Here is a 20909-nt window from a genome sequence, read left to right as displayed (position 1 = left end):
CTGATATCCACACTGTTTGTTATTTCTCATAGTCAACTTGGAGATTTGTTTACTAAAGCCTCGTTTCGGAATGTTTTTCAACAAGGGTGTTCCAAGCTAGGCATGGATGATGTCTATGCTCCATCTTGAGGGGGGGTCTTAAGTTGTTAGTCTCAGTTTAGTGTAGTAGTGTCAATTTATGTGTTGAGTTAGACTTAGTTTATGTGTTAAGTTGTGTGAGGGGTGTTTTAGGTATTAAAAGGGGATTTAACTTAGGTCGGTGGAGTAGGTTGTAATAGTGATTTATTGCGGTTACAAATAGATTCCCCTCTCCACAGTTTGAGTTAGTTGCTCACAACTCAAACCATGGGTATCATTCTTCTCAATTCTTCTCTTCTTCAACTTCGCTTACTTCTCTCTCTCTCTCTTCTTCTTACTACTGGTTGATTAATGCCTAGATATTCTCACTGTTCTATTATCTTATAAAAATTCAACAGCCCAGCAGATAGCTTATGGTTCCATAGAGTTGCTCATTGGGTGGCTGAAGAGGTGTTCAAAGATATACCAGCAGAACAGCTCTTTAGAGAGTGCTCCCTCCTTTGCTCTTTTTGAGGGAAGAAAAGTAAAAGAGGATGATTCATTGGCAGACCCCCCTCTCCCCCCCCCCCCCCCCAACCCCTCGGGAGTACCCAAGCTATATATAGATTGTTGTTCATTCGGGAATCCTGGTCCTTCAGGTATAGGGAGAGTAATTAGACTCTTCAATGGAAGTAAGGCTGATGTGTTCTTAGGCCCATAGGGGAAGGAGATTATACACGAGCCGAGTTGATGGCTCTCAAGACTGGTTTAGATCTGTTATTAAGCAAGGGGTGGTCTCAATTTATAATTGAAGGGGACTCAGCTAATGTAATGAAATGGATGACAGATGTGGGGTGAACTATTGTGGTATGCTCTATTAATTGGGACATTATGTCAGTAACTTAAATCAATATACAGTTCCTTCTGTTGGCAGCCTAGAAGTGCTAATGAGGTGGTGGATGAGTAAGCTAAGCAAGGGGTTGTTAGACTAGCGATCTATTTTGGGAATTTTATTCCCTTGTGATTGGTTTGGGAGTCCTCTTTTCATAGGTTGGGGTTTCTTTGATTGATCCTTTGATCGGGGTCTTTATATTTGTATCACTACATACTTCCATGAACCTCTTTGTACCATTATGCTGATGTGATTGGCTTCAATAATGTTGTTATTACCCTGGGATATAAAAAATAAAAATAAAAAAAGAACAGAAAAAAAAAACAGCAGATTTACAAAATAAGATGTAGATTCTTATAGAGCCAACAATGTGATATGTTCAAAGGGAGACATGTTGAATGCTTAAGCATTTCTCTAGATGTTGCAATAACAATGATAAAATGTACAACCTTTCAGAACCACAACAAACAATTTGAGACAAGTTTATATCAGCAACAGCTTTGAAGATAACAAGCAAACATTTGGAACAAAAGCAAATCCTACATATATATCTGAATTAGTGCCTTCAAAGTAGATTCTTACTTCCTACTGTTCCAGAAAGCATCCACAAAAATTCTGTTGTACTTAATCGCTATCGGGCAAACAGTGCACCCGAGTTCAAAAGCACCCTGGAGACACAAAAGAAAAGTGACAAAGACAAACTCCATAAGAGAATCTAAATAAACAAAGTTATCCCAATAAATTTCCAATATAACAGACTCATCATGGTTTGGAGGAGTACAATAGGGGACCAGATTGGAATCAGAATCTTGATACAGATCAGGATCAGATTGCTCGATCCACTGACAGTATCAGATGATCTAGGAATCAATCAAATGATGCCAGCAGATTGGATGATTCAATATCCATCAATCTTGTACCAGCCAATTCTTGAAAATGAGGAATGCCTTCTTTTTCCCCGGTACAAAGAAATTAGGAATCCATTTTATCTGAAGAGAATATACAACGCAAAGTGGCAAACCTTCTTGAACATGACTGTATAGTTGTTATTTACACACGTTCCCTCTGGAAAAATAAGAAGAGGATTGTTGTCAACCCCTTGAACATGTTCCCTTAACCTGGAAAAATGTAGCCGCAGAATGATGAACTATGTTTTACAACAGAATATTATCAAAGCTTATCATGCCAAGAACATAATGCTTACTTTCTTGCAACAATTTCACGATCTTTTGCTTCAGAGCGGTTAAACCAGATACAACCCACGCTCTCCAAAATAGTGCTTTGTAGCAGTCCTATTCACAAGCATAAATGAGTAAATAAAGGGAAAGTAATTTTGTGGCTATGAAGGACAACTCCAAACAATCTCACAGAAGGCCAGCCCTTGGCAAGCTGCTGAGATTCCAACTTCCAAAATTGTTTATTGTTAAATAAATGTATTATGCTGCAGGGGTATTTATGTCTATTCCTGCAACATTATTGATGTTGGCGTTAATGCCTCCTTTAGATAATCATGATAGGAGATATTCCTATTGTGATATGTCCTTACTCATTAGTTGTCTTAGTTTAGAGTGTTTTGGTTTCCATGTTTAACTCTTAGTTTGCTTTCAGTTTGTTTTCTTGTTAGAGTTGTAATCAAAATTGGATTCTTGACTTATTTTATAAATACAAAGCAGCCCCTCTCTCTATTCTGGACTATCGTGGTTCAGAAACAGTTCTTCTTCCATAATCTCTTCTCTCTTTTTCTTCTTCTTCTCCTTGCTGTGTTTATTGGTTGGTTATGTATTATCTCTCGCTGCACGGTATCAGAGCTCCAATACTCAACCTTAAACATCAGATTCTGGTTTTGAAAGTCTAAGGCGTTCCTGTTCGTGGGTTGCAGCACCCTATGCTGCCTTTTAGCTACCTAAGGCCCTAGTTCATGGTGTTATAATGATAAATTAGGGTCCTTTTCATCTAAATATGTTGATTCCCATGGAATAATTCATTAACTGGCATCAAATTCTGGGTTTAGAAGGCTGGAAGCAGGTTCTGAGTTCAAGATCCTCAATTTCTTTATATCCAGCCAACCGATCATAATCAATTTTTGGGGGCTTGTTGACCTCAGGGGAGGTACACTCAACCCTAATTTCTTGCTGATCCAAGGTACTGATCTTCTGTTATTGGTTTTCTCTCCTCAGACCTGGCACCTGGCGGTACTCTGTTTTTGGAAGATTTTTCAGGCTGTGTTTCTGAAATTAATGTTGATCTGACCAGCAGATCTGTATGGTATTTTGGGACATTGTCATTCCTTACTGGAGGTGTATTCGGCCCTATTCTGATGTCCATCTGACCTACTGATTTTATTCTATTTGTGATAACTAATATTCTGAGTTTTTGAGTCTCAGATTTGTATATTTCCGTCAATGATTCCTGGATATTAATTACTGCACTGTTGCCATTGCTGCACTGTGATTCTATACCCTATTGGTCTGCAATTGTTCCGAGACCTATTTGTTGTCATTTTGATTCAGGATATCAACCGGGTGCTTGCTGACCAGAGGTGTTTCCTGGCCCCATCGGATTTGGTCTGGTATCTATTTCATCTAGCTTACTTTGCTATTGTTGCTGTGCATAATGGCTGGTCCCAAACCTTTCTCAGACACCGTTCATATCCAGATTATTACAACTGAACTCAATGGAGTTTCCAATTACCTACTATGGACTCAGGCTGTTAAGGCTTATATATATGCCAAGGGAAAGATGCAGTGTATTACATAAGACCCACCTACAGCTGATTCCAAAGGTGCTTCATCAATCAAAGCCTATGAGGAATGCATGCGTGACATCTCCACCATTCTCATATGGGTGTGGAACTGTATGGAACCCACAATTGCATCGAAAGTTATGTTCCACTCCACTGCAAAAGGAGTTTGGGATGATTTGAAGGAAAGCTTCTCTCAAGAGAAGAATTTATCCTGGATTTATGATCAATATGAGAAAATGTTTAATTTCAAACAGGGGACAAGTCTCTGAATGAGTATTTCAGCACTTTTCAAGGTATTATTGAAGAACTTAATACACATCAACCTCTTACCACTGATTTGGAGAAGTTGGCTGAATTTCACCTTGCCAAATTTATGGCTGGATTACATCCTGATTACCAATCTGTTAAGAGCCAGCTACTGGCTGAAGAGAAGGTACCTTCACTGAAGGTGACATTTGCCTGACTTTAGCACATGGTAACTCCTTCTCAGGATATTGTTTCTCCTTCTACCAAGGAAGGGTCTGCATTTGTAGCTGACCGTGGCCGAGATAACACCTTCTCTAGGAGAAATTGTGTTCGTGGTACTGGTGGGCGCGGTACAGGAGGACAACAGAATTATCACTTTCCAAAACAATGTTCCTTTTGTAGAAAGCTAAACCATACAGTTGATACATGTTGAACCAAACACGGTAAAGCTGACTGGGTTGATCAATTAGCCAATGTTGCTGTGACTGAAGGTAGTACTGACAAAGTGTCCTCTGGTGACACCGCGTGTCTCGTGATGATTACAATCACATACTCAAACGTCTTCAATAGCTTGAGTTATCCAACACTGCTTCCTCCTCCACTGCCACTCTAACCTATACAGGTACATCAGCTTTTCTTACATCCACATTCTCCACACCGTGGATAATTGATTTCAGTGCCTCTACATATGACTGGTAAGTAAGAATTATTTTCTTCCATGACTAAAGTTCATAATGACTCATCACCAGTAATTCTTGCTAATGGATCCACTACCCATGTGGCTGGTCATGGCACAGTTTTAACTACTTCCTCTATAATTTTACCTTTAGTTTTTTATGTCCCTTAATTACCATTAATTCTTTTGTCAGATAATCAGCTTAATAAATATCTTAATTTCTTTGTCACATTCTATCCCTTTTATTGTGTGCTTTAGGACCTTCAGACAAGCAGGGACGACTGGTGGCAGGCTTGAGCAGATTGGACTCTATTATCTTAATTGCCCGGGTCCCTCAACTGTTGCTACAACTACAACTGGTGTCCCTTCTCCTCTTCAATGGCATGTTCGTTTGGGGAATCTCTCCTTATCCAAGCTTCAGAAAATGGTTCCAGTTGCAAATCTGTCTCTCATCTTGAGTGTGAAGCCTGTGAACTCAAAAAGCATCATTGGTCATCCTTCCCTACTCGTAGTGTATCTAGAAATCCATCTTCATTTTCTTTTAGTCCATTCTGATATCTGGGGTTCGTATCATATCAACAATAGGTTAGATTTTTCTTACTATGTTACCTTTGTCGACGATCATTCACGGCTGACTTGGGTATTTTTGTTGAAAGATCGTTCCGAGTTTCTCTCTGTTTTTAAAGACTTTTATAATGAAATAAAGACTCAATTTTATACTTCCATTAAAATTTTTCTTTCTGATAATGATCTTGAGTATACTCGACGTGAAATTTCAAATTTTTGTTCCGCCCATGGTATGATTCATCAAACAAGTTGCTCCTATATTCCACAACAAAATGGAGTTGTTGAGTGGAAAAACAGACACTTGTTGGAAATTGCTAGATATCTTATGATCCATATGCATGTGCCCAAAACTTTTGGTATGATGCCGTTCTCACTACTTGTTATTTGATTAAACGCATGCCTTCTTCTGTACTAGCTAACCGTTCTCCTTTATCGGTTTTGTTTCCGTAAACTCCTTTATTTGCTTTACCGTCTCGAGTTTTTGGTTGTGTGTGTTGTTCATATGGTACAACCTCATATTGATAAGTTGTCTCCCAAGGCTGTGAAATGTGTTTTTTTTTTTAATTCTAGGATGCAAAAAGGATATAAGTGTTATGATCCCCTTACTCATCAACAGTTTGTTATCGTTGATGTAACATTTTTTGAAGAAACTCCTTATTTCTCCCCTCCAGCGCCTAATTCTTCTCTGGATGCTGCTACAGGTTGTGCTCCTCCACTTCCGGTACTTGTGCCTTTTCCTGATGCTCTGGCTCATCCTCCATCTGCCCCACTGCAAGTGTATCAACAGCGTAAGAAGCCAGTGAGAACCTTCTTCTGCTCCTGGTCTACAGCCTACTACGCAATCAGCATCTCCAGCTGAAGCTCCTACTACTTCGCCCTCTGCTGATTTACCCATTGGCTCTCCACAAAGATATTCGTTCTTGCACTCAGAAATCCCTCACTACTATCCAATTGATAACTATGTTTCTATCTCTCACCTTCCATCAATGTTGCACAATTTTGCCTTTTCCCTGTCTACTAACTCCATTCCTACAAACTTTAGTAAGGCTCTATCTAACCCTGAGTGGAAAGCGGCTATGGAAATAGAAATGGATGCCTTAATATCTCGCCAAACATGGATCTTAGTGGATTTTCCACCAAGTAAAGATCTTGTGTGGTGTCGTTGGGTGTACAAAATTAAGTATAATCTAGATGGCTCAGTTGAACGGCTCAAGGCCCGGTTGGTCGCAAAGGGTTATACGTAGACTTATGGGGTGGACTACTTTGAAACCTTCTCCCCTATTACTTGAAAGGATCGAGAACTCGGCGCCGACACTGGTTTGGACCAGACAGAAACCGAGATTGTCTCAGTTTCGACCATATCTCGGTCGAAACCTAGTAATTTCTCCAGGCTAACTCAAACCTTGGTTTCGAGGCCCAGAAGTTGTTTTCTTTACCTGATTCTTGTTGTGCTGCCTATTTTTGCCATTTTGAACCCAATCCAAGCATTAGTTTCACATAGAGAACACTCAAAATAATACTAATGGTTTTGACCCAAGTTTGATAGTGTATATTGTTCTTGGACATGATATCAAATAATGTTTGACCAGAAAGCTTTCCAACAAATTCAAGATTGCTCAAATCTGATTTATATTGAAGGAGTTATGTTCCGGTCAAACTCAATTTGGTGTGCACGAATGCTGTTAAAAATCGCTCTGAATGGAAATAAATTCTTAGACACCAAAACAAATGAATATTTTACTGCTCTTTAGGTTTTTAGCAATGTTTTATCATATTAAGATTTATGGAATTTTTAGATTTGAGAACAAACCCCAGCATTTAAAAGTTGAAAATTGCACCTACCACCAAAAATCCAATTTTTGTTCTTGAACTAGGGGGTTAACTTTTTGTACTTTTAGAATTTGATCTTTTAACTATTTTTATTGGATTCAAATAGGGGGTTATTTGCTTATTTACGAATAATATCTTAATTAAATGAAATAACAAATATAAAAACATTTACTTAAATGTTATTTGGCATAAATAAGGTGCCTGTCCTAGTCTCGAGCCAAGTTTCCTCAAGTTTTGATGGGAATAAGTGAATTTATATAGGTGTTCAGGTCGAAACTTGTGAAATTACCGAAATATGGTCGAAACTCGTCAAACCAATCGAAATTTGGTATTTTTTAACTCCCCTAAGGTTTTGTCTCGGTTAGCTGCGATACTGAGATATAGTTCCATGGTTCCTTGTCTTAATTCGGTGTGTGTTCTTATCTCTTTAGCTATAAATTTAGACTGACCTCTATATCAATTGGATATCAAGAATGCATTTTTATTAGCCAGTTTATGCAATCTCCGAAGAAAGTTCACTGAGAGGCAGCCTGTCATATCTTAAGATATCTGAAAGGGGCTCATTTATCGTCCTCATCAGAATATCGATTTGGTAGATTTCTCTGATGCTGACTGGGGCTAGTGTTGATGGCGATAGGAGGTCTACCACAGGATATTGTACCTTTATTGATGGCAATCTATTCATGTGGCAAACAAGAAACAAACAAATTTGGCTAGATCCAGTGCTAAGGCTCAGTATAGAGCGATGGCTCATACAGTTGCTGAGTTGATGTGGTTGAGGTCACTGCTATAAGAGTTGGGTTTCCCAATTTCTAAGCCTATGAAAGGACTAAGCACATTTAAGTCAATTTTCCCTTTGTACGGGATGTTTTTATAAAGAATTTGATTGTTTCTCCGTTTGTTTCTTCCGCATATCATCTGGGGGATGTGTTCACCAAGTCCTTGTTTCGTCCTGCTTTTCTTAAGAATTGCTCCAAGCTGGTCATGAGTGATTTGTATGCTCCAAATTGAGTGGAGTGTTAAATAAGTGTATTATGCTGCAGGGGTATTTTTTTTCTATTCCTGCAGCATTATTGATGCTGGCGGTAATGCTTCCTTTAGGTAATCCCGATAGGAGTCTTTAGTTGTCTTAGTTTAGTGTGTTTTGGTTTCCTTGTTTAACTCTTACTTTGTTTACTTGTAAGAGTTGTAATCAATATTGGATTCTTCTTTATTTTATAAATAGCAGGCCACAATAGTCTCTCTATTCTGGACTATCGTGGTTCAGCAACAGTTCTTCCATCGTCCATCGTCTCTTCTCGCTTTCTCTTTCTCTTCTCCTTGCTGTGTTTATTGGTTGGATGTTGGATTACCTCTGGCTGCATTTATCATTTTTGGGAATCTGGGCACTAAGATAACTATCAACCCACAATAAGTCATCCAAAAAGTCCCTATCAAATGAAAAGCCTAACCAATTCATATACAGACGGGATTGAGTAGTGATCAAGCCTACAAACCCCTTCCTAAACGTGGCTCAGTAATTTGGAAATTCTACCACTTACATCTCTGTAGGAAATTTTATAAACATCAAATTTCAAAATAAAACTCAATCCTAAATGAGATTATCGCTTACCAACCCATCCAAGATGCTTTTGCATGATAACAGCAAAAGGAGTCATCTGTTCTAAAATAATGAAATCTATCATGGAAGTGTGATTCGCCACAAATACCTGGTCCAAACCATGAAATGGAAGATTGGACGTGTCAACATATAGAGAACAACATTGAGGATTATTAAAATTTGAAAATACGGAACTATCAACAAATGTAAACAATGTAAAGAACTAAGATGATAATTTATCATACTTGCTTGGGTCGCATGCTGGGTCGTGGTCCATGATACTTCACAACCCCGGTCCATGATGCAACGAAGAAGCTACACATTAACTCCACCAAGTACCTCTGAAGAGAAAAAAAACCAAGAAAACAATGGAAGGATTTAAAATTATAACCGGGATTCAAAGCATAGCATCAAATCATTCGCATCAGGTTGGCAGGCTAACCTCTCCTGATCAGGTTGGCAGCCTAAGCTGTTTTTCCCAGTCATGGGAAGGCTTAGGTCTCAGAAATCTAAAATCAATGTCAGTTTGAACTAGGTTAGGGTTAATATCTTGGGTTAACCCACACAGCCAGAACCTGACTTATTTTAAGTACATAACATACATTACATGTTTGTATACATACACACACACACCCATATAAATATATATATATATATATGTATACACATACACACACACACACATTGTAATATACTATATTCATCTAATCTAAATATACAGAGCAACCATTCATCTAGTATTGCCTACAAGGTTATAGATGCAGCTTATATTTGTAGGATGAAAAGACTAAATTCATTCAATTATTATAGGCATGAAGTAGGTGTGCAACTTGGGACAAGTTGGAAGAGCGAACTGATGTGACCCACTCAATTTAAAGAATAAGCCTCAAATAAAGCAGGCTTCACTGTGTTAGGGAACCTCAACCTGAATAACGGTCACTCCATAACACCAACATGTTGGGAAATTGTCCAATCATTGCCAAGTAATTAAGTAATTTGCAACCAAGTTTTGATGATAACAAACACTAGAATACATTAACATGTATGTGAAGCTTTGCAGTGCATATTACATATTGAGAGTAACAAAGACTGGAAGAAGAACCAAGACTGTGAAGACAAGACAAGTCGAGTCAAGCCTCCCAAGACAAGACAAAGACAAGCTTCTCAAGTCAAGACAAGGTGATTCAAGCCAAGGCAAAGTCTCAAGATGAGATGCAAGATTGAAGATATAAACAAGTCTATCAAGACAAGACAAGACAAGTCAAGAATACAAGGCATGCTCAAAGATTCAAGACATGTTCATGTGCACTATTGAAGCACTCGCACACACTTGCATTGCATGTTTACATATTCATTTAAGCATTGCCTAGACATAGCCCAAGGACCCGTGAAAAGACCAAAACTAGGTCAAAAGACCATTGGTGCAAAAGCCCCAAAAAAACCAAATCTAAATAGGCAAAACTGAGCTGAAAAGGCACCAACCAGTCTGACCGGTTAGTGGCAGAACATTCTCCGGCTCTCCAGGTCTTCACCTAATTGTGGAAGAGGGGAGGTGAGTTGAGTATCAACTCTCTCTCTCTCTCTCACGCCATTGTTCAGCTTGTTCCTGTTCGTCTATTCGGGACAGGGCAGGCAGCCCACATACATGAAGAGAAGAAGAGGGGGGGTTCCTTGTCTGTTGGTCGAAGAAGGCCACAAGTGGAAGCAACCGATGCTTTGGTCATTCAGGCTTACAGCACCTTGCTGCCAGTCCGTGCTTGCTGTCATGCTAGCAAAAGCAGGGGTTTCAGCCGGTTTTACCTACTATTGGATTTGAACCAATGACTCTCACGGTATGAAAGCGATACTCTAACCACTGAGTCAAGTCAGAGAACATAGACCTATAAGAGAAAGCTGTGCAACCAGAGTTATCCGCGGGGTGGACCACTAAGAAAGAGAAAGCATTCTACCGGGCAGACAGAGGTTGGAAACCGATCTGACCGGTTGCCCCAACCGGATGGAGAATAACCAGCCGATTCCCCAACGGCTAGTTCAACCAGTCTAACCAGTTCATCTACAAGTCGATCGGTAGACCCAAAATATGACCGTCGGAGACTCAAACTCCTCACCACTTTTGGCTATAAATAGACCACTAAAAGCCAAACTCTATACACCTTTTGAGGCATTGAATACTATACTTTAGAGAGCTTTTAAAATCCTTTTTTTGTCATTATTCTATTCATTTTGAGTTGAGATCTTCATTATACTACTTTGATTTTCAAGACAACTCAATCTATAGAAGGCTTGCATTGAAGAGATTCATTCAAGATATTGAAGAAGCATAGTGAAAATCCTTGTCATGTGCATACATTCATCTTCATATCATCTTGCACAAGGAAGCCTCACCGATTAGGTAATATCCTTCTTTATTCATTTGTTTGCATTTGAATCTTAGTGTTGATCTAAGAGATGATCTAAGAGTTGGGTGAACTCTTGATCAAACTAAGTGTGCATCATCCTAGACTATACTTAGGTGATTGCACAGGATTTTCTTATCCTTAAAAGAGTGAACGGATTCTCTTATCCTTAAAAGAATGAACGGATCCTCTTATCTTTAAAAGATTGAACGGATTCTTTTATCCTTAAAAGATTGGTTTTGTAAAGGACTCTCTTTCCCTATAACAAGAGTATTGTCAAAGGTGTTGTTTCCCACCTACTGTATTGAAAGGAAACATCTAGTGGAATTCTCTCAAGTGTTGACAGGAGTAGAGGTAAACTCTGGGAGTTGAAACACTATAAATCGCTTGTCTTGTGATTGTTTTATTGCTTTAATTTTTTTATTGTGTGATTTATTTATAAAAAGGACACATTCTACTAGATACAACCTATTCACCCCCACCCCTCTAGGTTGTTTCATACAACATAGTCCAACCCAGCCCAAGTTGCACCCATCCCAAATTCCAAGAACTCAAATTTTTCCAATAACAAATAGCCAAAATTTTGAAAAGGAAACACAAGACATGGCAAGATTTTGTTATGCCCACTAAAAATTGATTAATTCTTCTTAAGTTCAAGAACGAATAAGAATTTCCATGCTCCTGGAACAATAACTTTCTTAACCATCTTCAACTTTGGAGAAGTAAGAACAAGATGCAAATATGGTTCTTTCAAATGAGCTTGGGTACTTGTGCCAACTGCCAAAACAGGAGGATATGGTTACAGGATCCATGTTGGTAATGGTTTTTCTTCACTTATCTTTTGGGAAAAAGAAGTCTGTCCGGACGTTTGCACCCTGCGCCCAAACACATGGGAGGTGAAATGACCGCCCCATCCAAGGTTCAAGATCTCGTCTCATCTCACCATTTCGGGCAGGTCGAGATTTCCGAAATTTCGCCGAAATATGGTAATTTTTCTGCCATATTTCGACAGTCCATCTCGGTGGGTTTTTGGCCATATTAAGGCCTGATACTTCATGTACACCCTTATTTAAGCTAAATAAACACATTTAAACCTTCATATTGCAAAAAAATGAACTCAATGTGGTGTTTTGGGTTTGCACCCTTGATTGACAGTATACAGTCGGACCCTAATGTACAAATAGTTAAATACACATTGTATAAGTACTAAAAGACATAATAACAAATTTAAACAAAGTAATGAAACAAAAATAAAGTCAAATGTAGCCTTTAGTTTAAACTTTAAACTCATAAAGTCATAAGTGCATAAGTTCATAAGTCATAACTCATAAACTCCATAAAAGTCATTAGTTCAATACTCAATAGTCAATACACAAAGTCACAACTCACAACTCACAAGACTCACAACTACCATAAAACAAATCCTAGTAATAATTGCTATGCTTTCCTAGATCGACCCCACTCATGCTCTGTTGGAGTCGACGTCCATTGCTCTCTGTCTGAAGAACATACATGGACCACGGTATAGTTTCGGAGAAGAAACGAGTGTAGTCATCCACAATTGCCATATAAATCCCGAAATATCACGAAATTTTGCCGAAATTTGTACTTTTTTCATTTCGTATGGCCATTTTGTCTCGGTAGTGTCAAGATTTCCGAAATATGCCGATATATCGACGATATTTCGCGAAATCTTGAACCATGGCCCCACCCCCATGAAATGCGTCAATGGCGCCCCACTTGATGCCCCTGTGCGCTCTCCCATTGGCCCTCGCGCACGTGCAAGAGCCGTGCTCCTGGACAGAGAACACTTCCCCTTATCTTGTTTATCAGTGATCAGAGTGTTTTATATCAAAGTATATAAAGGAAGTTCAAATACTTTAAAAGCAGACAAATAATGTACTTTATGATGCAGAATTAAGGGTGTATTCAAGGAGGGATACAGGCCACAAACAGGCCCATAGTTGGGCCAAACAACTTTAGTCATAACCAGCCCATGATAGGCCATGACTTTAAGTCTTAGTCAGCCCATATGTGGCCCATAAGAGGGCCTTTATGTGGCCATCAGCCAACTTGGTTGGAGGATCTCTTTGGTGGATTTTGGGGGTCCAATGTGGCGGTCACACGGGTGTTGCTACAAGTTACTCAAGTTTCTAATTTTTTTTATTTTCTATAATGCTTACTTTCCATCTATGTAGTGCACTATTAGTATAGTAGTTGCAACTAAGGCTCTCTTTGGTATAGTTTTTATTTTTGATTTTTGTCTATTAACAAAAATCATTGATGAAAACCATTTTTGATCAAAAACTAAAAAACGTTTGGTAAACATTAGGCATAATAGAGTATGGAAAGATAAATGGTTTGGTATGTTTATGTGTAGAATAATTTTTTTAAGAAATGGTGAATGACAAGATTCCCTCTTCACCCATCTTCCTTCCTGTGGCAACGGAAAGGAATGAGAAGAAGCACAGTTTAATGGACCAGATCTAGGCCTTGGCGAAGATGGTCGACCATGAATTCGGGGAATTGCAAACTGGGTCATACTGATTTTCCTGATACATTCAGTGCTAATTCGAGTTCTCTGTTCGAAAGGGGGAGATTCTATGATGAGTACTCAGCTAGAAGGAACGAGAGGTTGAAGAGGAAGAAAGCTGGTGAAAGAAGGGAGGATTCTAGGAGTGTTTGTAATCTGTGTGTAAACGTTGAATCTGGGAAAAAGAGGGATTTAAAGAAATATGGGAGTTTAAGAAAATCGGTCCCTGCAAACTTCTCGATTGGTGGAAGGACTGAGAATCACAGATATTCTCTGCGAGTACGGAACAATAGTAAGGCCAATGAGGAGAAGAAGCCCAGAATGCCCATACCCCCGTGAGATCCATGGTTGATGGAATTCGAAAAAGTCGGAGCTCGCAGGGTTCTTAAAATCTGAATATTGAAGGTCTGTGTCTGCCTTCTTGTTCTGGGGTTTTTGCCGTTTGCTTTCAAAGGATATCTTGAAGACTTTGAATAGAATGTCAATATCTAGGATTCTGGATACTTTACAGATGAGATAATGGCGAGGGAGAGCGTAGCCCCTGACATCTTTGAGGAGGTCTTCAGGCCAAGCCCAGCTGCAACTACTGGGTACCGGTGGCAGATGGGTTGCAGAAAGAAGAAGAAGAAGAAGAAAGAGGAGGAGAAAAAGGAGTAGGAGGTTCGATAATTCTAATTAAATGATGAAAAGACACTCTTGCCCTTCGATTTTGAGACCTATGAACACGTGCCCATTAAAGTCCCGCATAAATAGTCAAAAGTGATTTTTGGCCAAAAACCATATACAGCTTTCCATCTATTTTTGGTTTTTGTTTTTTTCAGTTATTTTTAAATAGAAATAGACTCCATAAACGATACCAAACACAACTTAAAACGTTTCTTGAGACAAAAATCAAAAATAAGAACTATACCAAAGATGGCCTAAGAGTCTCCCTTTTGTTTTTAGAAAGTTTTTAATTTATTGTAATAATATTGGATCTCCTTTTAGAAGATCCTTAATGGCTTAGCAACCAAGTAACCCCACACATGGTAGAGTTACCATTCCTCGTAATTTGATATCGGATCTTATAAATAGAGAAGATGGGCATGCTGCCCACGATTTTGGCTATTTAAAAAAATTGTTCTTGTGAGTTACACCTACTGTGGTGATTCAGTTGCAAGGTCCAAGGTGGTGATTCCTAGGCTGGATGGTGGTGAAGCTGAGTTGGAAGTTAAAGACAGCAAGTGAACAAAGGAAAGATGAAGGTAGGAGGTTGAAGAAGGAGAAGAAGAGAAAATGTTGCAATGTTGTGTATTGGAGAATAGTCTCCACCACACCTATATTACTTCACTAATGAGCTAAAAGAAATTACATACACCTCCCTAGGGAGGTAAAAGGTAAAACAGAAAAAATACAATATAAGGCAACTAGTTAACTAACTAGTTCCTAAAGTACCCCTACACCATATAAACTCTAAAACTCCCCCTCAAGCTGGAGAATAAATATCATGCATTCCCAGCTTGCATAATAGGGTACCAAACTGAAGAGAAGAAAGCCCTTTAGTAAAGATGTCTGCCAATTGATCACTAGTCTTCACAAAAGGGGTGCAAATGCAACCAGAGTCTATATTCTCCTTGATGAAGTACTTGTCCACTTCGATGTGCTTTGTTCTGTCGTGTTGCACCGGATTATGAGCAATGCTTATGGCTGCCTTGTTATCACAATAGAGCCGCACAGGATCATTAGTATCAAACCCCAACTCTTGAACCAATCGTCTCAGCCATATAAACACAAACTCCATACGCCATTGCCCTAAATTCTGCCTCTACACTGGATCTAGCTACAACAGGTTGTTTCTTGCTTCTCCATGTGACTAAATTACCACCAACAAATGTGCAATAGCCAGATGTAGATCTTCTGTCTGAGATGGATCCAACCCAGTCAGCATCTGTGAAGCCCTCTATCTTCAAGTATCTAAGGATACGGTATACAACATCCAAGTGCCCACTCTTGAGGACATGCATAAACTGACTCACAACTCCCACTGCATAAGAAATATTTGGGCAAGTCATAGATAGGTAGATGAGTTTCCCCACTAATCTCTGGTACTTCCCTGCATCAACAAGAGGGACCACAATCTTCTCCTAGTTTGTGATTCTGCTCAACAGGAAAACTTGCTGGTTTGCAGCCCAACATCCCTGTCTCTTTCTGTGACATATGTTGATTCCTTTCTTGGACCTTGACACTTCAATTCCCAAGAAATACTTCAAGGGAGCCAAATCTTTAATCTCAAACTGTTGTGCCAAGTAGGTCTTTAGCCTAGCTATCTCAGCTCTGTCATTTCCAGTCACAACAATGTCATCAACATAGACAATAAGGGTCGTGATGGTACCATTACCTCTCCAGGTAAATAAGGTATGGTCAGCTTGACTCTGGGAGTACCCATTCTTCAAAATAGCCTACCTGAACCTCTCAAACCATGCTTTTGGAGATTGTTTGAGACCATATAAAGCCTTCTTCAGGAGACACACCTTACCTTCAGCTGAAGGGAACTTGAAGCCAGGAGAGGGGGTTGCATGTACACTTCCTCCTCTAAGTCACTGTGGAGGAAAGCATTCTTCACATCAAACTGAAATAGAGGCCAATCTCTATTGGCTGCCAATGATAAGAGGACTTGAATTGAATTATGCTTAGCCATAGGAGCAAATGTCTCCTGATAGTCAATCCCATACACTTAACTATACCCTTTAGCCACCAACCTTACCTTGTATCTCTCGATTGTACCATCTGATAGGTACTTGACCCTGTAGACCCACCTGCATCCAACTGGAACTCTCCCCCTGGGAAGGTCAACCAGTTTCCAAGTACAGTTCTTCTCAAGAGCCACCATTTCCTCAGACATGGCTTGCTTCCACTTTAGGTCAGACATAGCTTCAGTGACATTTTTTGGAATGGAAATAGAAGAGAGGGCAGCAATGAAGGCAACACCTGTAGGAGAAAGAGCATTATAGGAAACAAACTGGGCTACAGGATTAGTGCAAGCTCTCTTTCCTTTTCTAACAGCAATAGGAAGGTCTAAATCAGAAGGAAGAGGAGGGATATCACCTGACTGAGGAGGATGCATCTCATGATGTGGATCCAAGGAGGACTCTTGGCAAGTCTTCTTTTGCTTGTTCTTCTCTCTCTGGTACACAATGTGGTAATCCTTCTCTTTACCAAAATCAAAACCACCACCTGAGCCAGAACTATCAATAGCACCAACAGTATCATCAATAGCACCAACAGTCCCTTCTTTATGTTCCCCAATATCAAACAGAAATGGAGAAGTAGGCAGAGGTGGGAGGAGGGGAAGATCAACAGTCTCTTCATTCCCACCATTCTCCCCCTGAAGAGGATGTTGAGAAGAAGTGAAGAAAGGTATAGATTCAAATAAGGTAACATCTTTGGATAAAAGGCGTCGTCGGGAAGAGGGATGGTAGCACTTATACCCCTTGGTAGAGGAGGAATATCCTAGGAAAATGCATTTGAGAGCCTTAGGGTCAAGCTTAGTCCTAGCAGATTTATTGACATGGACATAGCACACACACCCAAAGACCTTGGGAGGAAGAGAGAAAGCAGAAGTTTGGGGAGACAATGTTTCCAAAGGGGATTTGGAGCCAAGAAGTTAAGTGGGCATGTGGTTGATTAAAAAGGCAGCAGTGAGAAGGGCTTCGGACAAAAAAGTTTTAGGAACATGCATGCCAAATAAAAGACCCTAGTGACCTCCAATAAATGGCGACTTTTTCGCTCAGCAACCCCATTCTATTGGGATGAATCAACACAAGCTACCCGATGGATGATGCCATTATCAATGAAAAAGTTTTGGAGGCCACCATAAATGTACTCCCCTCCTTTATCAGAACGAACGATTTTGATTTTAGTGTCAAACTGAGTAAACACCATCTGATAGAAATTTGTAAAGTCAGCATAGACATCACTTTTATGCTTCATCAAGAACATCCAAGTAGATCGAGAATAATCATCAACAAATGAAACGAAATAATGGTAACCAAATAAAGATGTAGTGGGAGAAGGTCCCCAGACATCAGTATGCACAATATGGAAGGGAACTGTGGATCTATTACCATTGTAAGGATAAGAAGAGCGACAATGTTTAGCAAATAGACATGGTTCACACTGAAATACATGGGAAGAAGGAATGGAAGAAAACAAATGTGGCAATTTTTGCCTCATAACACTAAAGGAAGGGTGGCCCAACCGTTGATGCCACAACATCACAGAGTCAACAGTACTATGGTAGCTACGCCCATGGTTCAAAATCTCGCGAAATATCGGCGATATATCATGATATTTTGTGGATTTCGAGCTTACCGAAATGAAATGGTAGGTCGAAATGAAAAAAGATAAGATTTCGGTCGAAATCTCTTGAGATATCAACAATATTTCGTGAGTCACGAAATATCGCCGAAATATACTGTTTTGGCTAAAAAAGTCACGTGAGCCCATGGATATATTCCAAAATTCGCAAGTCTCGGTCGATATATCGACCGAGACTTGCTGAAACTCATTCCAGAGCTCATTTTAAACCTTTCTTCCTTATTTTTTGCTCTTCTTCCTCACTTCCAAGCATCATCCAAGCATTGTTCAAACTCCTTATCGCCGGGAACACGTCGGAGGCTCATCTAAGCTCATCCTCCAAGCCTTTTTTCACTATTTAAGGTAAATCCTATATCTCTAAAACCAATTTTTTTGAAAATACTATGTACAAATGTTGTTGGATGGTGATGATATTAATATATGTTAGACACCGGAGGCCGATCTACAGCCTCACGGTGTCGAAAATTTTTTTCCATAGGTATTTTTTTTTTTATTTTCTGGTTTTAAAAATTGATTTTCCTACAACTAAAATAGGAAATAATTAGGGGTAATATGACTTAGATGGGAATTAATTAAATAAATGTTAGACACCAATAGCCGATCTACGGCTTCACGGTGTCGAATTTATTTTTCTGCCCATAAATAATTATTTTAATTTTCAAAAATTAAGAAAAATATATAAAAATAAATAAATAAGGAAAAATATGAGTTTTAAGTTTGAAAAATAATGAAAAAATATGAAAGTAATTTCTACATGTTTTGAAATGCATTACATATATATTATGTTTACTAATTTTCGGTTTTGTTGCGTTAGGTCAATATTTATATTAACATTATATATAAAAAATTATTTTTAATTATGTGAAAAATATAAGGGCTAGGGAAAAAATATTAAATAACTATACAAGTGTATTAGTAATCTAAAAGTGTCAATTGAAGTGCATCTACATTAAGTTTTATAATTATTTGTATTACTTACATTGCAGTAAACAAGTATTATTATGGCGGATCGTGATAGACAACGTGCGAAGGGCAAGCAAAAGGTGGGGGAAAGTAGTCAACAGAGGGGGCAGAGGGAGCAAAGAGAACAGAGGGAACAAGAGAGACCAGCCAGCCAGCATAGGGGTGACATTGCATGGTTATATGGCACTCCCATTGATGGGGATAAGAGAAAATCCCAATGTAACTATTGTCCCATGCAGTTTTTGGGAAGTGGGTCCAGTAAACTTAAACAACATCTAACTGGAGAATCTAAAGATGTTGTAGGTTGTCATATGGTGCCTACTCAAGTAGCTAGAGAAATTGGTGACAGTTGGAGGGGAAAGAAGAAGAGGAAGGCTGACAAGCAAAGGATAAAAGAACAACTTGAGGATACAGTAAGGAGTTCAATGGGAGGAGGAAGCCGATACCATGATGATGATGATGATGATGATGAGGACATTACAGTACTTGATGACATACAAACAGCAGAGGAGGCTAGGGATTTTAGGCGGACTGTTTCAAGGAGTAGAGTAAGTTTTCAAGATGATCAGCAGAGACAGAGAGTAGGGGGTAGTGGAGGAGCTGGCAGTTCTAGAGGTTCTAGATCTTTCAATCCTTTTAGAAGATCACAAAGTGTGAGGGCAGCTCCAACACCTCTACCAGTAGCAGTACCACCATCAGCATCAGATCCTAAATTGCATAAGAAGAAAGGAAGCAGTCAACCAAGAATCAAAGGAGCATGGAAGGGGATGAAGGGATTGGTTAAAGAATCAATAGCTAAGTGGATGCTATACCATACCATCCCAGCAAACACTGCACAAGGCCCCCATTATGATACCATGATAAATAACATTGCAGAGGCTAGCCCAGGATTCAAGGGCCCCACCCCATATAAGATAATGAATGTTTATCTACCTCAACAAAAGTCTGAGATTGATGAGTACATTAGGGAGATGAGGCGTGTGTGGGAGACATATGGGGTGACTATAATGGCAGATGGATGGACTGGGCCTACAAGAAAGTCCATCATCAATTTCATGGTTTATTGTGATGGGAGGACAGTATTCCTCAAATCTGTGGATGCATCCAAAGAGATAAAGGATGCGAAATACATTTACAAATTGTTAAAGTTAGTAGTGGAAAAAGATGTAGGCATTGAGAATGTTGTCCAGATTGTAACGGACAATGGAAGCAACTTCAAGCTTGCCGGTGAGAAGATGATGAATAACAGTAAGTACCGGCTCTTCTGGACTCCTTGTGCATCCCATTGCATTGACTTAATGCTAAAGGATATGGGAAAGTTAAAGTTGGTAAAGACTGTGGTTGAAAGTGCAAGACAAGTCACCAACTTTGTATACAACCACTCCTATGCACTCAATCTACTAAGGGAAAAATGTGGGGGTAACTTGGTTAGGCCTGGCATCACAAGATTTGCCACCAACTACATTGCCCTAAAAAGCATTGAGACAAAGAAGGCCGGGTTGAGAAGTATGTTTGCTTCTGAGGAGTGGTTTGGGTGGAAGGGTTCCAAGACTGCAACTGGGAGGGAAGCACAAGCAACCATGTCATCTAACGACTTCTGGTCAAAACTAAGCAAAGTGGTGAAAGTTTTGAAGCCAGTAGTTAAAGTTCTACATATTGCTGGCTCTGCTCTCAAGGGCCCAACCATGCCAGTCCTATATGCTGCAATGGACTTGATGAAAGATAGTATCTACAGTGTGGCTCCTCGCAGTAGCAAACACTTCTTGGATATCATCAATGCTCGCTGGGAGAATCAACTTATGCATCCACTGCATAAGGCTGGTGAGTAAATTTGTTTTATGTAACTAATTCATAGTATTATTATTTACTAATTACCTATGCATTTGACAATATCTCTATTCTATATGTCAAATTTCAGCATACTACTTGAACCCTAAGTATCAATATAACAATAGGCTTGGGTTGGAAACTCAACTTATTGATGCTGTGAAACAAGTAGTGAAGAAGTTGGAGCCAGATGGTGCACTACAAGCAATTTGCAACAATGAGG

General features: G+C 39.4%; 2 protein-coding genes across 2 annotated transcripts in view; both read right to left on the bottom strand.

Annotated features, from left to right (window-relative positions):
* LOC122654388 (protein pleiotropic regulatory locus 1) overlaps window positions 1-406 on the bottom strand; it is a 45992-nt gene extending 45586 nt beyond the window's left edge. Inside the window, exon 1 of the mRNA XM_043848458.1 lies at window positions 383-406. The gene's annotated coding sequence lies outside the window, so the exon portion shown is untranslated. The remainder of the gene's footprint in view (window positions 1-382) is intronic.
* A 964-nt stretch (window positions 407-1370) lies between these two features.
* The window catches only part of LOC122655352 (glycerol-3-phosphate acyltransferase 9-like), a 39184-nt gene continuing 19645 nt past the window's right edge, over window positions 1371-20909 (bottom strand). The window contains exons 5-9 of the mRNA XM_043849554.1: window positions 8857-8952; window positions 8624-8720; window positions 2154-2241; window positions 1971-2067; window positions 1371-1617 (exon numbers count right to left, since the gene is read on the bottom strand). Coding sequence (XP_043705489.1) covers window positions 1528-1617; window positions 1971-2067; window positions 2154-2241; window positions 8624-8720; window positions 8857-8952 — 468 coding nt within the window. The 3' untranslated portion in view covers window positions 1371-1527. The remainder of the gene's footprint in view (window positions 1618-1970; window positions 2068-2153; window positions 2242-8623; window positions 8721-8856; window positions 8953-20909) is intronic.

This window comes from Telopea speciosissima, chromosome 3, assembly GCF_018873765.1.
Source record: "Telopea speciosissima isolate NSW1024214 ecotype Mountain lineage chromosome 3, Tspe_v1, whole genome shotgun sequence".
NCBI classification, from domain to species: Eukaryota; Viridiplantae; Streptophyta; class Magnoliopsida; order Proteales; family Proteaceae; genus Telopea; species Telopea speciosissima.
The sequence above is the reverse complement of the archived record's forward strand: the minus strand, read 5'-3'. Positions and strand labels throughout refer to the sequence as shown.